Source organism: Saccopteryx bilineata, chromosome 5 (genome assembly GCF_036850765.1).
Source record: "Saccopteryx bilineata isolate mSacBil1 chromosome 5, mSacBil1_pri_phased_curated, whole genome shotgun sequence".
In the NCBI taxonomy this organism is placed as follows: domain Eukaryota; kingdom Metazoa; phylum Chordata; class Mammalia; order Chiroptera; family Emballonuridae; genus Saccopteryx; species Saccopteryx bilineata.
This window is the reverse complement of record NC_089494.1, coordinates 2,466,818-2,486,541: the sequence shown is the minus strand read 5'-3', so window position 1 is coordinate 2,486,541 and position 19,724 is coordinate 2,466,818. Positions and strand designations below refer to the sequence as shown.

At 56.3% G+C, this 19,724-nt stretch overlaps 1 protein-coding gene across 1 annotated transcript in view; it reads right to left on the bottom strand.

The window, feature by feature from the left end:
* The window catches only part of PER2 (period circadian regulator 2), a 43,861-nt gene extending 27,885 nt beyond the window's left edge, over positions 1–15,976 (bottom strand). Inside the window, exons 1-5 of the mRNA XM_066280790.1 lie at positions 15,863–15,976; positions 6,471–6,714; positions 5,971–6,033; positions 4,269–4,423; positions 633–754 (exon numbers count right to left, since the gene is read on the bottom strand). Coding sequence (XP_066136887.1) covers positions 633–754; positions 4,269–4,423; positions 5,971–6,033; positions 6,471–6,700 — 570 coding nt within the window. The 5' untranslated portion in view covers positions 6,701–6,714; positions 15,863–15,976. The remainder of the gene's footprint in view (positions 1–632; positions 755–4,268; positions 4,424–5,970; positions 6,034–6,470; positions 6,715–15,862) is intronic.
* Between the last annotated feature and the right edge of the window lie 3,748 nt (positions 15,977–19,724).

Here is a 19,724-nt window from a genome sequence, read left to right as displayed (position 1 = left end):
AAGTGCAAATCCCAGGGCACCCCTACAAAGCCCTGAACAGTGAGCCAACTGTCCCCTGATGTGTCCTCACCCTGCAGTGGCACTGCTCCTGGTCATGGTGGGGCCCCACGTGAGGAGAGTGGGGTGGAATGGTGAGGGGAGGACAGTGTCTCAGAGACACCTGCAACAAGACGCTACTCCTGAACCGCAGACTTCACTCACTTTTTTAGGTGAGAGGAGGGGAGACAGGCAGACTCCCGCATGTGCCCTGAACAGGATCCACCTGACAACCCCATCTTGGGCCAATGCTTGGGTACTATTTTTAGTGCCTGAGACTGATGTGCTCCAACAGAGCTATCCTCAGCGCCCAGGGCCATGCTCAAACCAGTCAAGCCGCTGGCTGTGGGAGGGGAAGAGGGAGAGAAGGGGGAGAGGGAGGTGAGAGAAGCAGATGGTCGCTTCTCCTGTGTGTCCTAACCAGGAATTAAACGCAGGATGTCCATATGTTGGGCCGGTACTCTATCCACTGAGCCACAAGCCATGGCCCACATTCTTTTTTTCAAGGTCTGAACTCACTTCCCAGAGCTCCATAAAGCCACCAGCCCAGCAGTCAGCAGGCTCCCCCCAAGGAAGGCCCTGTGGGAGACACTCACCGCGTTCTTCATGATGAACTCGGAGGTGACGCTCTGGATCTCCTCGACAGAGTAGGAGGGCACGTCTGCACCACAGCTGTGCTTCTCGCGGGACATGAGCAGCTGGTAATACTCCTCGTTGGCTGCGGGAGAGACCAAGGGACAGTTCCTGACTCACGTTTCTCATGAAAAGGGGGCTACGGGTCGGTCTATCTTCCCGGGCGCCAGAGACCAGAGCACAGAGAAAAGGGAAGCAACACAAATAGAACTACGGGGTTTTCCCCTGAAAATCAGAAGGCCTTTGATTGCAGGACTTTTTAAATGATAAATACACGTTATCTTAAATAACGTGGCCACAGAGGTCCACCAAGCGCTCACTCCCCACAGGCTGTTAGTCATGATGCCGCGTTGCTGTTTCCATGCAGGACAGCAGTGGCAGCCCGGCTCCGTCTCCCCTGGTGGCCTCGGCCAAATGTCCCCTCCACACAGAACCGACTGCCCAGGACGTCAGGCACAAGGAACAACACGTGGGACACACCATCAGAACAGACGCTGACAAGGACCACTCATCCCGGAACATCCAGCACGGCTTTGGGTGACTCAGCCACGGCTGAGCGGCTGAAGAGGCCCCCGAAAGGCCACCCAAACCAGGGCACCAGCACCTTCCAGGCCTGGCACAGACTGTCCCAGGCAGACCACACATGCGCGCCCTTCTCACAGAAGTTGTCCAAACACTAGAACACGTGAGCGCCATTTGAAATGTGCTTTTTAGTGTCGTTATTAGTGCCAGCCTTCGCCCTGATGGTAGGCCCTGCCTGACGGGAACAGAATAAAGCCCATTTCTCATTTATCTCAGCCTTTGCGGCTTTTCTGTCCTTCTGTGTGTTTCTGATGCACAGCGGCCACTGGGACCTCAGTGCACGAGTGGGGTGTCTCAGTGGAGGCAGAGTGGGCTCACACACGTGCCCATGAGGTGCGGGCTGCTCGTCACAATGGAGCAAGCAGGTAAGAAGGCGCTCACATGTGGGAGCTGGTGGTTCCCACGGTGATGAGAGGGCCCAGGAGGGTCCATGGCTGTGAGACCAGGACTGCAAACATGCACACTTGCCTTTCAGCTACTTCTCTGAGGCACTGAGTACGTTTGAAAGCTCTTCTGCCCTGGCCAGGGAGCTCAGTTAGAGCGTTGTCCCAAGGTTGAGGGTTCAATCCCAGATCAGGGCACACACAGGAAGTGACCAGTGAACACACACTAAATGGGACATCAAATGAATGATTTCCTCCCTTTCTCTCCCTCCCTCTCTCTGTCTCTCCAAAACCAATCAATAAAAAAGGAAAAAATTAAAAAGGAAAAAAAGAACCTCTCCTCCCTGGTCCCAGCAGCAAACTGAAAGGCGAAAGGCCAGGCTGCATGGACCCCTCAGCCAACTCTACAGCCAAACCGTCCTCAGGTGACCGAGTGCAGGGGTCTGGCCTGGAAACAGAGGCCCTGCGGGGACCTGCAGCCCAGAGCGTGGGTCGTCTGTCAGGGTAAGGCCCCGGAGTGGGGCGTCTGTCAGGGTAAGGTCCCGGAGTGGGGCGTCTGCCAGGGTAAGGTCCCGGAGTGGGGCGTCTGCCAGGGTAAGGTCCCGGAGCGCGGGGCGTCTGCCAGGGTAAGGTCCCGGAGTGGGGCGTCTGTCAGGGTAAGGTCCCGGAGCGCGGGTCGTCTGTCAGGGTAAGGCCCCGGAGTGGGGCGTCTGCCAGGGTAAGGTCCCGGAGCGTGGGGCGTCTGTCAGGGTAAGGTCCCGGAGTGGGGCGTCTGCCAGGGTAAGGTCCCGGAGCGCGGGGCGTCTGCCAGGGTAAGGCCCCGGAGTGGGGCGTCTGTCAGGGTAAGGTCCCGGAGTGGGGCGTCTGCCAGGGTAAGGTCCCGGAGCGCGGGGCGTCTGCCAGGGTAAGGTCCCGGAGCGCGGGGCGTCTGCCAGGGTAAGGTCCCGTGGCTGCAGCAAGTGGGGGGAGACTCCTGAGGGCTTGGCGCTGACTGAAACATGGTGTTTGAGCCCGACAAGCACACAGTGGAACCTGCAGGGTTGGTTCATAGGTTCCTGCATCTGTGAAGGTCTCTGCACTGTGTCCTCAGACAAAGGCCTTTGTCTAGTCCACTGAGTGGTGCCAGGAGCTATCACATGCTGTCACACAATGACAAAGTCTACACAGGCCCACAGGTGGACGGAAGGAGGCCCTCCACCTCACCGGCCTTCCTGGTCCAAAGACCACCACCAACACGGAGGCTCACGTGGTTTTAGATAAACAAGAAATGAACAGCCTGGCTAGTGGTAGCACAGTGGACAGAGCACTGACCTAGAATGCTGAGGCCACTGGTTTGAAACCCTGGACTTGCCTGGTCAAGGCACATTATGACAAGCAAGCAATGAAGAACTAAAGTGAAGCAGCTGTGAATTGTTGCATCTCTCTCTATCCCTCCTCTCTCTGTAAAACCACTAAATAAAATCTTTTTTTTTTTTTTCTTTTTTTTTTTACAGAGACAAAGAGAGAGTCATAGAGAGGGACAGACAGAGACAGAGAGAGATGAGAAGCATCAATCATCAGTTTTTCGTTGCGACACCTTAGTTGTTCATTGATTGCTTTCTCGTATGTGCCTTGACCACGAGGCTTCAGCAGACCGAGTAACCCCTTCTTGAGCCAGCGACCTTGGGTCCAAGCTGGTGAGCTCTGCTCAAACCAGATGAGCCTGCGCTCAAGCTGGTGACCTCAGGGGTCTCGAACCTGGGTCCTCCACATCCTAATCAGACGCTCTATCCATTGCGCCCCGTCTGGTCAGGCCTAAATAAAATCTTAAAACAGAAAAAAAAACAAACAGCCCAGGTCCTGAGTGAAGAAGCTCTCAGATACTGTCTTTCAAGGACGAGCCCTGTCAGTCCCCCACCCCTGATATTCCTTCATGTTATCTTTTAAAGGAGGGGCAAGATGGCGCTGCCCTCCCAGGAGCACACCCAAGCCCCTCCCTTCCCCTCTTCTTCCCTTGCAAGTGTGCATCTCCCCAAATACTAAGAGTCCCCACAAAACTCACACCCAGGGCGCAGCGGGCAGTGGCCGCTTCTCCCGGCTCGCCACCTGAGCCTGTCTCCAAGGCCCCCTCTCTCTGACCGCCAGGGAGCCGACAGCACCCCACCCAGGCGCTCCTGTCGCTGCTCCTAACCCGGGCCCTTCCTGTGGCACTGTCCCCAGCTTTAACACACGTGCTCTCAAAACGAAATAAAAAGAAAAGAAAAAACAAAGGCGGGGCAAGTGCTTGGCTACACGCTGTGGGGGTCTCGCATCAGTCCCGTTCGGAGGAGCTGGCCGCACCAGGTGGTCAGCGGTCACAGCTCTGGCCAGAGCCCGGAGGACGCTGAGCCCTCCTCACCACAACCCAACTCTGGCCCAGAGCACCAAGATTTTGTTATAATTTGGTTTCTCTCAAAAAAACCCAATTTGTTTCTCCTCTAAAAGTCTAGTGCAATAGAAAACCCAGGGAATCGAGGCTTCCAATCACGGCAGCTTCACCAGACTTCGAAATTTCTCTCTTCTGTGTCAGGTCTGAGTCTGAAACGCCAACACAGCCCACGCTGTTATTAGGGAGGAACTGAAGCTCCTCTCTACAGACAGACGCGGCAGACCTACCTTTCACCCGCTTCACGCTCCTCAGGGCGTACTTCAAGGTCGCCAGCGTGCTGACTTTCCCCTTGGCCTTCCCCTCTGCGGGGAGGTGGGCCTTCAGCTCTCTGAGTGTTCTGACCAGCTCTTTGTGCGTGGCGGCTTTGGCGGACTGCTCGCTGCTGCGGAGTTACAGGAAAGAGGCAACCAGACGTTAGTGCCGGGCCCTTCTCCGAAGACATGCGCGTCTGACCCAGCTTCTCAACCAGACGGCGGGACTTCTCGGTTCTCCGTGGTGCGCAGCAGGGCTCTCAGCGACATTCCCGGCCTCAGCCACGGGAAAAGTAACACAAATGGAAAACCCTCTTCCAAACAGAGTTGGAGCTGCCATCAAGGCAGCGCCTTGTGGTCTTACCCCCGGCACCTTTGGATGTTGAAATAGGACAACACTGTGTCCCAAAGAACCGTTTACAAACATTACAAGAAAGCAGACAGGATACCAGACTGACAATGAAAAGAAATTGTTTAGAATTATGGTTACTATGTTACCTTGTCTGCGCCAGTGGAAATGTCTCCCATCTACGGGTGTGACTGTTCCCTTCCCTTTCTCATGAATACCCCTTCCTCTTACTCTTAATTGGAACATTACTAGGTTTTCTGCTTGAATCAGTGTATCCTGAAGAGCTGTTCTTTTTTTTCCAGTTTTTTAATGTTTGTTGATTTTAGAGCATGAGGAATGGGGAGAGAGAGAGAGAGAGAGAGAGAGAGACAGGAACATCAGTCTGTCCCTGTGTGTGACCTGACCGGGGATCGAACCAGCAACCTCTGCTCTTCAGGACGATGTTCTAATCAACCGAGCCATCCAGCCAGGGCGTTCTTTTTTTTTTTTAATCTTAAATAAATGTCCATTGTCTCTCACTGTGGCCTTTTACATTTGGATGAACACGTACCGGAGGCCAGAGCACCCTTGCCAAAAGCTTCTCTAGACACCGCGTGGCTCTGGGGAGGCGAACCGGCCATGGCTGAGAAGCCCTGATTTCATGCAAGTGACGAGGTTTGATGTCCCTCTCCCACATGAGAGGGCCCAGCTGTGCCCAGCAAGGCCTGCTGGTCGACCCACAGTCCAGCTGATCAGACTTCCCTGTGGGTCTCGGTGAGGAGGACGGAGTGAGGGAGGTTACAGGGGACGCAGGGGCGGCCGGGGCGAGAATGGGAACGATGGTCCCGAGAGGGCAGGGGAGTCACGGCAGGGTCTTCAACCGGAAGGAGCAGAGACGGGGGAGGCAGGGCTGGCGGGCGCCTGCCGAGGACACAGGCACACAGGCGATGTGGAGCTGAAGGCACAGAGGCAATGACTGACCCGGGTGTCTCAGTGACAGCAAAGTGCCCCCAGGCCCAGGACAGAGCCGCTGGGGCTCCAGGGGGTTGTGCACAGGGAACTAAGGGTGCGTGTGTCACAAACACCTACACGGGGTGAGCGCGTCTCAGACCTAGACCAGGTCGACCGGAAGAGGGCTGGAGGGGCGACAGGCCCAGAGCAGGACAGGGGGCTCTGGGCGGCCCCCAGGGACAGTTGTGTCTGGACAGGCACGCTGGGTTCACAGCGCAGGCTAATCAATAATTCTAGGAGTAGCCTGAAACAAGTCACACTGCCCCCAAAACCTAACCTCCAAGGACAAGTCTTTTGATTTCTCCAAAGACTCAGTCCGGGAGTTCTAACCAGCCTTACCTGCAGCCACTTGTGGACCGGTTGTGTTCCGACTTCGCCAGCATCAGAGTGAAGGCGTCTGGACTGTGAGGACAGGAAACACAGAGCTCAGAGGCTGCCCCCCCCTCCACCCTCCCCCCACCCCACCAGCAGTAACGGGCTGGACAACCCCATAGTGAGAAGCACAGGGTGGAGGGAAACTGGACAGGAAACCTTCCCAGACCAGGAACACAGCAGGAGAGCTGCAGCCCCAAGGCTAACGGAGCAAGTTCATTTCCTATGAAGCACGCAGCTGCGGGCGGGGTGCCCGAGACTACAGTTAACCACTACCAAGGACATACTGGCATCAGGTCTACACAGCTGACAGAGACCTCACATAAGGAACAGACCCTAGTAACTTTTGTTACTATAAGTTAGCAAGACTTTCAAAAATCTGAAAAAACTTGATCACTATGATTTAACGATGGCAAAGCAGTCACATTCAACAGAAAGGAGACCCTGAGAAAACAGCCCGTGCCCACCTCTCATGGGCGTCGGCTGGCTCCACCAGCATGCCCTGCTCCTTGCTGCTGTCCTCGCCGTCGCTGCCCTGCGAGTCCCGCCCCATGGAGCAGTTCTCGTGGGTCTCGTTCCCGCTGCAGCCGCTGCTCATGTCCACGTCCTCCTGGAGCGGGGCCGGGCAGGGCGTGGGCTCCGGGGGCTCCTTGGTGAGGCCACTGGGGCCGGGGGCAAAGCCAGCAAATCCGTTCATGTTCCCGAGGGAAGCTGGTGAAGGAGAGAAAAGGTCATCAGCCAGAAAGAGCCCGGGAGGTAACAGCAGCCGCCATGTGGCTGCTCGTCAGGAACACTCTCCACATTCCACTCAGGGAGCGGGCAGTGGTCACGGTCCCTCACGGACGTCACACAGGTACTCTTTCTTGTTCTTATTCACTGAGCTCCCGCCTGCCATGAATTTGGAGGGTGGCTGAATTAGGCAGCACAGTCCCTGACATCGTGGTGCTGATGGCCTCACCAGAAGGTGACAAGAGTGTGGGTGGTCCCTGCCCAGCACGTGGGAACCTGGGGAAACTGCAGGCTCTCACGGAACGGCTGCCAGGGCTGGGGATCTGCAGGTGCCCAGCCCCCCCAGCTGATGTGGGGGTGCAGCTGGGTTCAGAAGTCTCGGCCATCACGAGTCACAGGAGACTCTGACACCGGGCTGTGGACCAGGAGACCCTTGAAACGAGGTGGGTGGGGGGGACTTTGGGGAAAGGCGAGGCCTTATGGAGCTGGTGTCACCCTGTGAAGCGGCCAGAGGGTGTGGGGAGCACACGGGCTCCAGGCCCTGCGGGCAGTCCACCGAGGGCAGAGGGGGGAGTCACTGAGGAGCTTACACTTTAACCATTTATCTGGGAAATGACTGGGAGGCATTAAGCGTGGTGAGTGCCAGACTGACATAACTGAGTTTGCATTTGGACAGGCCCCACTGCAGCAGCTCCAAACAGAAACCTGAACTTTGGTGCCTGGGGGTGGGGGGGGCTGAGATGAGAGGGACCAGCCTGCGGCTCTCACACTAACCCGGGAAGAGAGACTGGGGAGCAGAGAGTGAGCACACTGCTGGGGGTCTGACTGCAGCCTGGGGGTGGGTGGGGGGCTGAGATGAGAGGGAACAGCCTGCGGCTCTCACACTAACCGGGAAGAGAGACTGAGGAGCAGAGAGTGAGCACACAGCCTGGTGGCAGGAAGGCTTGGGGGGGGGGAGGTGTCTCCCTTGGTTAAGCAGGCATCCACTCAGATCAGACAGGACGGGATGAAGGCACCACAGGAATGGGGTGGTTGGGGTTAGGGAAAACCACAAGTTCTGTGCGGCCCTGGGGCCACAGGTGGGGGAGGCAGAAGTTGCTGTCACCTGGGACTCTCACCTCCTGAGTTCAGAGGTCAGGAAGTCAGAGGGTGAGGGGACTCACTGACACAGCCCCCAAAGGCCAGCCTTGGGCACTGAGCAGGGAGGGGAGACCTGGGGGACCCAGGCAGCCGCCGCCCTCACGGAGGGGCAGCACCCAGAACCTTCCATGAGCTCAGGAAGCAGACGAGCCGCCTGCTGGGCACGGGCTCTCCTTGCGGTGGTGACTACAGACGCTATGCTAAGGGGCTAAGGGCCTGACACACTGCATTTCAAGTGGTCCTCAAGGTCAGTGTTCATAAGACACATAAGACGTCCGTCTCTGTCCCACCGCCCAGACTAGAAACAGGTCGATGTCTTTCCCGAGGCCACACAGCAGGTGGCAGGACTGGGTATCGGCCGGCCGGTCCCTGAAGACAGGGACCTAGGGAGAATGCAACATCATTCTTTGGAGAACCACAGGTCCAATTAGACCTTATCTCATTCAAGAACAAGCAAACAGACAAGAGACAGCAATGTGGCTTCTGAGAAGACTGCCAAGGAGACCAGACAAGCTCCGGGAGGAGGAGAGGAGTGGCTCTAGGACGGCACCCACGCTGGACCTTACGGAAAAGTCAGGCACAGGTCTCAGACACGCAGGCAGAGAGGGACGAGCTGAAGCCACAGTCGGAGAAGAACAGGCCGTGCAGGGACAGAACACGGGGAGGGGGAGTTCAGAGTCAGCAGTGACGATGGCTTTAGTGACAGGGAGGCTGATGTGAGAGCCTCGTTTTTACCGCAGAAAATACCTCTTCCTGGGAAAGACACACAGTGAAACAGACACCCCACTGAGAGACACGCGAAGAAAGTAGTCAGGACAGAAGGCAGATTTGCATCCACCCGTCAGAGGGCTACCCAAGGAGCAGGCAGAATGACGTGCAGAGTGTCCAGACCTCCCTATCTGATTAAAAATGATGTTTCCAAGGGAAAAAAATCAATCCTCCCTGCACCCACACAGGAAGGCAAACAGGTGCCCCGCAAAGGGTGGACAGGCATGCTGGTCTTGGACAGCGCTGCTGTCCTGCAATCTCAGAAGACAGAGCTCTGGGCAAGGACTGTCACCGTCACAAGGAGGAGAGCTCAGGGACACCTGCTCACGGTGGTGCTAGCTGCCGCTCACCAATCACAGGGGAGCTCCAAGCCAGCGTCCCGATGAAAGGCAGGAACAAACAGGCAAGTCCTACCACTCAGTCTTTTTAAACATTTCGCGGAAGTTCTAACAAATTCCATGGAAAGAATGGAGTTCTAATTTAGGGGGAGAGAGAGAACAAAGCTTAAGAATGAGCTACGAGCTACTCCCATAAAGAGAAGGACCTATGATCTGTAAACTTTCTCAGAAATCGGAGGGAGGCCGTCAGCATCCTGACCAGGTCGCCTTGTCCACAATGCTGCCCCCACCAGGCACCAGCCTCGACTCACAAACTCGGCCCCTGCCTCCCTGGCTCTGGCCACACCATCCACAAGCCCCTGGGCGAGGCCCCTGCGCCCCCAGGCCCAGAGGAAGGCCTCCTGGCCGCCTCCTGTCCTCTGCTGTGGCTCACACCTGGGTCCGGCCACTCCTCCCGGTCCCCACAAAGTTTGCCCTGCTTCCCTAGCCCACGTCCCACCTGGGTTCTCTCTCCCGCCGCCCTGCCCAGCTGGAGCGCTGAGCGGCTCCCGGCCATATCGCAGGGCCTGGCACTCCCTGTGGAAGACGTGAACCTGGAGGGCTGCCCTGAGCACACTGGGCACCCCTGAAAGGAGGGAGCACAGATACACTGGTGTGGGGCTCCAGGTCGGAGCAGGAACGTCAGAGGGCAGTACGGAGCAGGCGGCCCTTCGCAGGGCTCACCCCAGAACAGGCTGGCACTAGCCTAGACCAGCGGTCCCCAAACTTTTTACACAGGGGGCCAGTTTACTGACTCTCAGACCGTTGGAGGGCCGGACTATAAAAAAAACTATGAACAAATCCCTATGCACACTGCACATATCTTATTTTAAAGTAAAAAAACAAAAGGGGAACAAATACAATATTTAAAATAAAGAACAAGTAAATTTAAATCAACAAACTGACCAGTATTTCAATGGGAACTATGCTCCTCTCACTGACCACCAATGAAAGAGGTGCCCCTTCCGGAGGTGTGGTGGGGGCTGGATAAATGGCCTCATGGGCCCCATGTGGCTCATGGGCCGTAGTTTGGGGACACTTTGCCTAGACACTGTCTTCCTCTGATGAAAATTCACTTTGGCTGCACGCAGCTGAGGGCCGGCGTGACGGTGAAGCCCAGGACAGACAGCCGTCCTGCCTGCAGAGAGGTGACCTTCTGGAGGGGAGAACAGACCATCCGCTCAGTGCTAAGGAGGGAGAGGCAGAGGAGGGTAGCAAGGGGTGGGAGTGGCCGGGGTGACGTGTTGAGGAGGTGGCCAGGCCCACGTCTAGGGGACAGGCGATATCTGACCTCGTCCCCGAGCGAGCGCCTGCTCGTGGTAGATTCTGACCCCCTGGCCTCACTCCCCAGGCCCGCAGCTCTTGCTCCTCCCCCCAGCCACTGCTGCGCACACACCCGCGTGGTCCTCTGGGCCACCAGCAGTCAGGCCACCAGCAGTCAGGCCACCAGCAGTCTCTGGCTCAGCCCCCACGTGTGGCCCGGAGGAAGCGCTGTGCTGTGGGTGGGCCCGTGCTTCACCAGCTGCTGCCAAAGGGCGTGATGAGGCAACTGGACCCAAGGGTGACAGCACCCCCTGGGCTGGACCTTGACCATGAGGGACAGACGAGGGGGAGGGGCCAGCGGATGATTTTCTCCATCCCTCCCTTGAAGCTTTTACTTCTGTCCTTCTTCCTCTTCTTTCCTTTCTCTTTTGGATAGTCTGCCGATGAGACCTCCAAGGACCCAGTGACCTGCAGGTGTCTGTGACACTGGGCCTCATCCTTGGTACGGCACCTTGTGTGTGCTCTGCCTTCTCCTTCTCTCCTACGGTCCCATCCCTCACTCCAGTTGCTCTGGGGCTGCACCTCCCAGGAGAATATGTCCCTCTTCCCAGAGGCTGCTTTTGAAAGAACCTGAACTCAGGCTGAACGGAGTGAAAGAGTGACAGCTGGATGCCGGGGGAAGACTATTCTAGGCAGGGACAGCATGTGCAAAGGTCCTGAGGTAAGGAGTATGGAGACTGTGGCCAAGTCTGGTGCAGAGAGGGCAAGGCAAGAGAAGGGTGATGTGCCGTCAGAGCCAGGGCTCTGGCTCAATTCTGAGTGAGAGGGGGGAACTGCTGGAGAGTTCTGTGCAAGATCTGACCCACCCTGTAGCGGGGCTGCAGCATGGGGGCAGGGTGGAAGCAAGACCTCTCTGGGGGTCCTGCTACGGTTCAGCAGAGTTGCCAAGGGGCTGCCCACCCAACGCCCTGGACGCCTCCCATGTCATCCTGCAACCTTCCCCAGACAAGCAACCGGTCATTTCTGCTGAGTGAACTATGACGGCTGAGTGGTTATGTGAGCAGCCCCTAGATGACGGGGGCTTCGGTGGGTGCCCACTTCCCACCTGTGTGGTCCTGAGCAAGTTCCTGAACCTCTCGTGCCAGTTTTCTCATCAGTCAGATGGGGCACAGCACACTGGCCTCCTACCGGCTGCAGGGAGGCTGAAGTGACACAGCCCGTGCAAGGTGTCCGGGACACAGGGAGGCTGAAATGACACAGCCCGTGCAAGGTGTCCGGGACGCAGGGAGGCTGAAGTGACACAGCCCGTGCAAGGTGTCCGGGACGCAGGGAGGCTGAAATGACACAGCCCGTGCAAGGTGTCCGGGACGCAGTTAGTGTGCCAGAGGCTAGCTTTCATCATCACTGCCAATCACTACAGGTACACACTGGTGACAGAAGTTAATTGTTTTGTTTTTTAAGATTTTATTTATTGACTTTACAGAGGGAGGACGGGAGGGGAGAGCAAGAAGTAGGAGCTCATAGTTGCTTCACTTCAGTTGTTCGTTGGTTGCTTGTGGTATGTGCCTTGACCGGGGAAGCCCAGGGGTGGGAACCGGCGAGCTCTGCATTCCACTGAGCCAGTCAATGCTTTATCCACTGCGCCAACACAGGCCAGGCGGAAGTTAATTTTTTTCTGAAAGGATATTTCACGGCCAAGAGAGCTGTCTCTGGCTTGTGTGAGGACTGCGTGCCCACTGGCCCTGCCCCAGGCACAGGCATCCTCAGGAAGGAGGTGCCACACACTTTGCTTCACACCCTGGGCCTCGCCGAGCTCCTCGCAGTGCAGGGCTCACTGAGCAGGAAGAACAGGGTGACCTCAGGTGGAAGATGATCTTTTTGCAAGGACAGTCAAGCAGGCATGGCGGAAATGTGAAACAACAAACCAAACCAAATCACCCCAATCTTCATTATTCCAGAAAACATGTGCCCGGCATTGACAGCAATATTGGACCGACCTCATATGTCAAGTTGGCACAATCCACTTGCCCATCCAAGCAGACTTTGTCTCCTGCCTTCCACAAATGTTTATGGAGCACCTGCTCATTTCAACATGCCTGGGCCCCAGGGAGCCCCGGGAAACTCGGGTCTCCCCCCGGGGGGTGAAGCTCAGGGTCCAGGGTGCCAGGGGCCTGGGAAGGAAAGGAGGGTCAGGCGGAAAGGTCCTTCCAGGAAAGCTGGGGACACCTCTAGGCATAAGCCTGCACGCCAGCCCCTCGAGGTCCCTCTGCTGCCCCTTCGCAGACCCACACACTGGGTCTGTCCCTGCAGGACAGTCAGATGCAAGGAGAGGAGCTAAGCTTGGGTCCCTGGCTTGGGTCACTCGACCATACCTCTGATAGCAAGCAAGGCTGCCTGGGGCTCAGAGGACTGCTGAGGAAGTGCAGTTCCCGCTGAGATCGTAGGGGACGGGCCACACAATAATAAGGGGGGGGGGAGGAGCCAAGAGCTGAAATTCCTAAGAGCCAGCCTACGGGTTCATCACACTGTTTGCTGTACTGTCACATGTATTCAGAGTTTCCATAATAAACAGATTAAAAACAGATTGGGAACGAAAGCATAGCATGGCCACCCCAGGACAGGTAAAGGCTACTCTCGTTCAATAGCCTTCAGCTTACGGGGCAAGTTCATTTCCCTGAGGAAATCGGACATCGGTTCAATCACTTAGGGCAGCTTTTGGAAATGGAACTATAAATACATGCAGAAAGGTCCCAAACCATAAGGTCATGGCTTGAGGCATGCCCACAAAATGAGCGCCCATGTCCCCAGCCCCTAGTCCCCCAGAGGCCACCGGTGACCCTCTGAGCCACCGCCCAGCCCTGGTCACCACCAGCCTGATGACTTCTCACAGCCGGCCTGGCCCTGCTTCTCCTCACACTTTATGTAACAGGACCTGACGTTACAGCATGTACACGGTGTCCGCAAGCTGGCAGTGTTTTACAGCCCAGATTTATAGCCCGCTCGCTTCTTCCTGGTAGGAGCCAAGTCCCTGAGGCCAGCCTGCTGTAATCCGAAGAAAATGTTTGTCTTGCTAAACAAACACGGCGCTCTCCATGGCAACGGCTGGGTAACTGGAATATGTGACGGCAGCCAGGCCCTCCAAACACGAAGGGGAGGAGGCTGGGGAGAGGCGGTCCCCGCCTCCTGGGGCCCCGCCCACACTCTCAGCTCTGCTGACGCCTCAGACCCCAAGGGGCACACCCTGGGAAGAGCGCTAGGAACCCCCCTGCCTTCAAGGGCTGGAACCCGCCAGCCTTCAGAACTGCCAGTGGCCTGGACCCCAGCCCATGACCGGTGACTGCTCAGGGGCTCACTTGCTGCTTCTGATTTGCACTCGACTGGGGAATACAGTAGCACCGGTTACAGATGTACATGCTACAAGCATGGAGTTGGCAGAGGCCCCCACTGGGTCTGCAGGTGGACCAGCTTCCCGCAAGGGAGGGGCACAGAGCAGCTGCGTAGCTCTGTGGTTATGCGTTTCCAATGGGTCTTGCCGAAGATGCAGTTTTCAGCGTCACCCTTGCTTTTGACTAAATGCTGAGAGGTCCTGCCAGCCACTTAATGGCACGGCACAGCCTGTGGTTTGCTGAGGCCACTGAAGTTACATCATCTTTTAAAAACAGAGTTTTGCTGCCAGGATTTTTCTGCAAGTCAAGTGTGTCCGTGAGAAACTGTACAAATGAAAGGAACCACCCCTATTTCCTTCTGAGCGGGCAGACGTGCCCCACAGGGGACGTGCCCCTCAGGGGACGTGCCCCACAGAGTACCCTCATGTGACCTGAAGGCAAGAGCGTGTCAGAAATCTGTGCAGGTGCCTGGGGAAAGTCATGCCTATTGGGACAGGAACCCAAAAACCTAGGAATTGAAACAGACCTCAAAGATGGCATAACTTGAGCCCCTCTGACAGAGAGGGAAACTGAGGCCCAGAGGAGCTGAGTTGCCCAGCAGCAGTTGCTGGCCAGCGGGCAGGGCTCCCCTCCCCCATCAGTGCCCCCTCCCCCACTCAGCAACCAGCCTCCAGAGAAAGTCGGGGCTGCATGAGCCCTGCACCAGTGAATCACACCAAGATGACAGGCACAGATAACTGCAAACGCCCACGGTGCCAGGCTTGTGTTGGCAGATCACGGGGCTTCCACCTTAAAAAGGACTCCATTTCCCATTTTACCCAAGCTCCTTATACAGAGTGATTAGCCTTATATTTAAAAACTCGATGGCCAATTAAAGCCTCAAGTGGAGTCCTGTTCCTTTTTCAGTCAAAGCCAGCAGGGGACCAGAAACCCTGGGTGGCAGAGTAGGGGCATCTCCCCTTTGCAGCCAGGGAGAAGTCAGTGGCCCTTCTGTGTCTGACGGAGAGGTGGCAGATACCTGTGGGGACTTCGGCCATGCTGCTAGAGTTCTTAATATTTGGGGAACATGAGGCCCCGCCTCCCCCAAATTCCAGCCCACTCAGGAGTCAGCACCCAACTTTAGGCTTTCACAGAACCTTAGAAGCTCATCCTGACCTGGATCAAAACCCTCATGATGATGGGAAGACCCTGCAGACACCCCGAGCTCCAGTACGGCCCTCACATGATGGGTGCCCAGCAGGTGTCTGGGCCTCAGTGTCTGTCATCTGTCAAGCCAAGGGGTGACTCTGGATGATTTTCAGGGTACCTCCTGGCTCCACTGTTCTTTGAGTATGAATCAGCTTCCCCAACTGGTTTCTTTGCGTAGATTTCAGAAACCATGGCAACTGAGTAGTCGTCCCTTCCCCTGGCTTTCCTGGAGAGTTTAGCAGACTGCCACCTGCCCCCTGGTCCACATCCAGGACTCAGCAGCCAAGGAACACCCCCCTCCCTGGAAAGATGACGTGAGTGCTTTATCACAAAGTGAGACCTCCCCCCCCCCTTCTATCCAACCCGGGAGAGAGAATAAAAACAGAAACGTCCAGGGTGGAAGAGGGGGACACACATGTCCTGGGACCTTCCTGCCCTCCGCTCACCCAGGCCAGGGGACCCATGGACTGTCCAGACAGGGTTCTCAGGCCAGAGCCCCGCTAGTCCTTCCCCAGCTGGGGACTTGGCTCTCTCCGGTCTCAGAACAAGAAGCCAGTTCCCCAAGGAGGGTTCACTCCCTGTTCCCTAGGGACAGTGGCACTGACCCTTGGGTTGCCTTGGCCTTTCCCAGCCCTCCCCCGTGCGCGGGAGGGAGGGTCTATAAAAGCAAATCAGGGAGAGAAGGGCCGGGCAGCGTGGTGGTCACAGCAGCTCCGTGACCTTAGACAAGTTGCCTAACCTCTCTGAACCTCCCTGTGCTGATATCAGTGCAAAACGGGGATCAGAGCACCACCCCACTCCTCCCCCCCTCCCCAGGGAGGTTTTAAAGCCGAGAAGGGGTCAGACGGCCCCAGGAAGCACTGGGGTGGCCCCTCCACGAGCTGGCGGAGTGGCCGCGCCGGCCGGGAGGCGGTTACGTAACCAGCGATCCGGCGGGCAGGCGGGCGGGCGGCCGGATGGCTGCCGGCGCCGCAGCCTGGACTCCGGTCCTCCCCGCCACGCACTCACCGCGGAGTCGCGTCCTCGCCTGTCCGCCGGTCTGTCCGCCGACCTTGCGCCCAGCTGTCACCGCCGCGGAGAGCTGCGCGTAGTCCGCACAGAGCGCAACCCACCTCCGCCGCCGCCGCCGCCACGGAATAGCCGCTGTCACATAGTGGAAAACGTGACCGCGCCCGCTGCGCCCGCCCCCGGAGCCCTCCATTGGTCGCCGTGCAGCTTCGTTTGCATACCATGGGGGCCGGGCCATCCAGTGCTGCGCGTTCATTGGCTGAGATGCCCGTCGCTCTCTTTACATAAGACTCACATGGAACTCCATGTTCCTAGTCCCCGGTTCTTCAATGAAAGACGCGGCGCGCGGGTGCCCCCCTCCTCGTCCTCCCGAGTGGTCCCTTCCACTTCCGGCCTGGGCGCCTTCCATTCAAGACAGTGGCGTCTGCCGGCTCCGGGAGAGCGCGGAGTGGCGCGTACCACCGCGGGGCGGGGAGCGGAGGACGGGCACTGGCTCCTGGGCCCCGCGGCCCCGCTGTCCTGGCGGACCGACTCCCACGGAAGCCCGGGCCCCGGGAGGCGGCCACCTTCGTGGACAGGCCTGAGGCGCGTCCGCGGGGGCCACGGCCCGTGGGATTCTCCCTGATCACATCTTTCATTCACATTTTCTCATTCATTTACTCTCGCTCTCATTCATTCGTCCGCTAGGCGCTGAAGCTGCCTCGAGGGACCGACACTGCGGGGCACGCCCACCCAGGCCACCAAGGGTGGTGACATTTGCCCCAGATCTTCCAGGTCCGTCAGCTGCCAAGAAAAAAAAAAAAAAAAAGCCTTTCTTATTTTTTAGACCATGTTTTCTCAGTTTTGGATTCAGGAAAATAGGATCATTTTTACTATGAGAGGTACAAAGGAAAATGAATGATATGGTCTCTGCCCCCAACCACGTCATTAGGGAGAAAGGACCGTCTTATGTAGAGGGAACTTAATCAAATACTGAATTGGGCGTTGTGGTTCTTAAATGAACCAGAGCCAGGATGACCCCCAGAGGCTTCACCATGGAGGCGGCACCTGCAGTGAGTGAGAAAGGAAGGGAAAGGAAGACTTTCACAAGACGAAAGCCACAGACACACTGCGGGTGCTAGGCCCTGGGACACTTTAGCTGAGGCTGTTTGCTCTTTCCGTCAACACTGTTTCAGGCACCTGAAGCTTTCTGTCTAGTGTCTGGAGAATGACCCAGTGGAGGTCCGAGATGTGCTTGTAGGACAGGACACAGCATGCAGACTCCAAGGCAGCTGGGCTGCAGCAGGCTCTGAGATGCAGGGTGGGGTGGGAGAGGGGACACTGTCAGGGCTTCTAAGGGCTGAGGGGACACAAGCTGTCCAAAAAGCTGAGGCCTGTAGCATCTCCCTCCATGTGTCCCATTCTCCTTCGGGGAGGGGGGGGGCTCTCCTGGGGACCAGGGATGGAACGGAAGGAAGATCCTGGTGGGTAGCCTGAAGCCAAACCCACATTCAGTAATTCCTACCACTTCTTTCCCTCTCCTTGAAAAGGTGCATGTGCAACTTGGTCAGACACAGAGGCAAACTAGGGCAGACGCCAAGTTCATCAGGACAAACCTTCCACGTAGGCCCTGGGAGGCCTGCTTTGTGGCTCACACTCCACTGTGAGACTGTCCCCTTGTCATATTTCCCCGACATTGACACCTAGACACACTCCCTGCCCCACTCCCTAACACACACACACACACACACACACATCCCAAACAAATCCAGGCCCAGCTACAGTGACACACCCACAGGCCCTTTTGTTTCCTCCTGTACATTGACGTCAAAGGCGAGCTCCATTGTTCTGGAAACCAGTGTAAACAGACAGGTCATCCACGCGGGAGATTCTCCTGCTGCTCAACTTTCCTTGGTCTTGCTCCATATTTGTCCTGCAGTTTTAATGTCAAATTTCTTCCCTAAATTTATCCTTTCCTATTTTGATATTAAAAATGTTGAAATCAACTACTTTAGAAATTAAATGTTATGGGCTTCTAGGACTCTTCAGACCTAATCTATGATCAGTGTTGCACAGCCAAGTTTCTTCATTCTTGTTACTGAAAATTTTTCTTTTATTTTTTTAGATTTTAAGATTTTTTAATTTATTCATTTTAACGAGGAAGGGGAGAGAGAGAGAGAGAGATAGATAGAGAAAGAAGGTGGGGAGGAGCAGGAAGCATCAACTCCCATATAAGCCTTGACCAGGCAAGCCCAGGGTTTCGATCTGGTGACCACAGCATTCCAGGTCAGTGCTTTATCCAATGTGCCACCACAGGTCAGGTGTTTTTTTTGTTTGTTTGTTTTGTTTTTTAATTAAGTGAGAGGCAGGGAGGCATAAAGACAGACTCTTGCCTGTGCCCGACCAGGATCCACCCAGCAAACCCCTACCAGGCAATGCTATGCCCCCCCTGGGCCACAGTTCTGTTGCTTGGCAACAGAGCCATTTTAGTGCCTGAGGCAGAGGCCACGAAGCCGTCTTCTGCCCCTGGGGCTAACTTTGCTTTCACCATTCAAGCCACGGCTGCAGGAGGAGAAGAGAGAGAGAAACATGGGGGGGAGCAAATGGTCATTTCTGCTGTGTGTCCTGATGGGGAATCGAACCCAGGACTTCTACACGCCAGGCTGACGTTTTAACACTGAGCCAACCAGCTAGGGCCCATTTTTTTTTTTTAAATTATTTATTCATTTTAGAGAGGAGAGAGGGAGGAAGAAAAGGGGAGAGGAGCAGGGAGCATCAACTCCCATATGTGCCTTAGCCAGATAAGCCCAGGGTTTCAAACAGTGACCTCAGCATTCCAGGTCGATGCTTTGTGCTCTGCACCAGCACAGGTCAGGCTGTTGGAAATTTTCGTTCGCTGCACAGACATTTGTTGGTACCTGGGCATTGAGGAGGGGGGATGATACAAACAGGCATCTGATTGGATCCTTTGCTTGTCAGGAGTGAGTGATGAGGCTGGCTTAGAGGTAGTTTTATTTCGAATGGGTGTAAATCCTGGGAAAACAGGACAGACCCTGGCAGAAGCCTCCACCCAGCTCCAACAGAAGAACACAAAGCGGTGCCAACCCCCAGGCCCAGGCCAAGTCCATGGATACTGTCCCCTTTGAAGCAAGGTGGTTTTGTGAGTGTGTGTGTGAGTGTGTGTGTGTGTGTGTGTGAGTGTGAGTGTGTGTGAGTGTGTATGAGTGTGTGTGTGAGTGTGAGTGCGCACAAATGTGTGTGAGTGTGCGTGTGAGTGTGTGTGAGCATGTGTGTGAGTATGAGTGTGTGTGAGTGTGTGTGTGAGTGTGTGTGTGAGTATGAGTGTGTGTGAGTGTGAGTGTGAGTGTGTGTGTGAGTGTGCGTGTGAGTGTGTGTGAGTATGAGTGTGTGTGAGTGTGTGTGTGTGAGTGTGTGTGAGTGTGAGTCAGAGTGTGAGTGTGAGTGTGTGAGTGTGTATGTGTGTGAGTGTTTGAGTGTGTTTGGGCATTCAGGTTGGCGGGTTCAGTGAACCCTTGCCTGCCTACACTGACCTGGGAATGTGTTGGGATTAGCTGTCTACTCCAGCACAGAGCTCTTGACCAGACAAATTGCTGTTGGCACCAGGGGAAGCAGGCTGGCAAGAAGAAAGCCTGGGTTTGGGGTGGTAAGCCAAGTCCCCAACTGCCTGAGGAATGCTGTCCTGGAAGGAGCCAGCGTCTGATCTCAGCCTTCATCCTGCCTCCGGGGCAAAGGCCACGGTGCTCCAATCCCGGTCCATTCCTGCCACCCTATTTCCTCCAGTGGGCCTGGCCTCCGTCGGCCCTGCCCACCTAGGCCTGAGGCCTGCCTGCAGGGCCCCTCAGCAGCTGGGTCTCCATGCCCT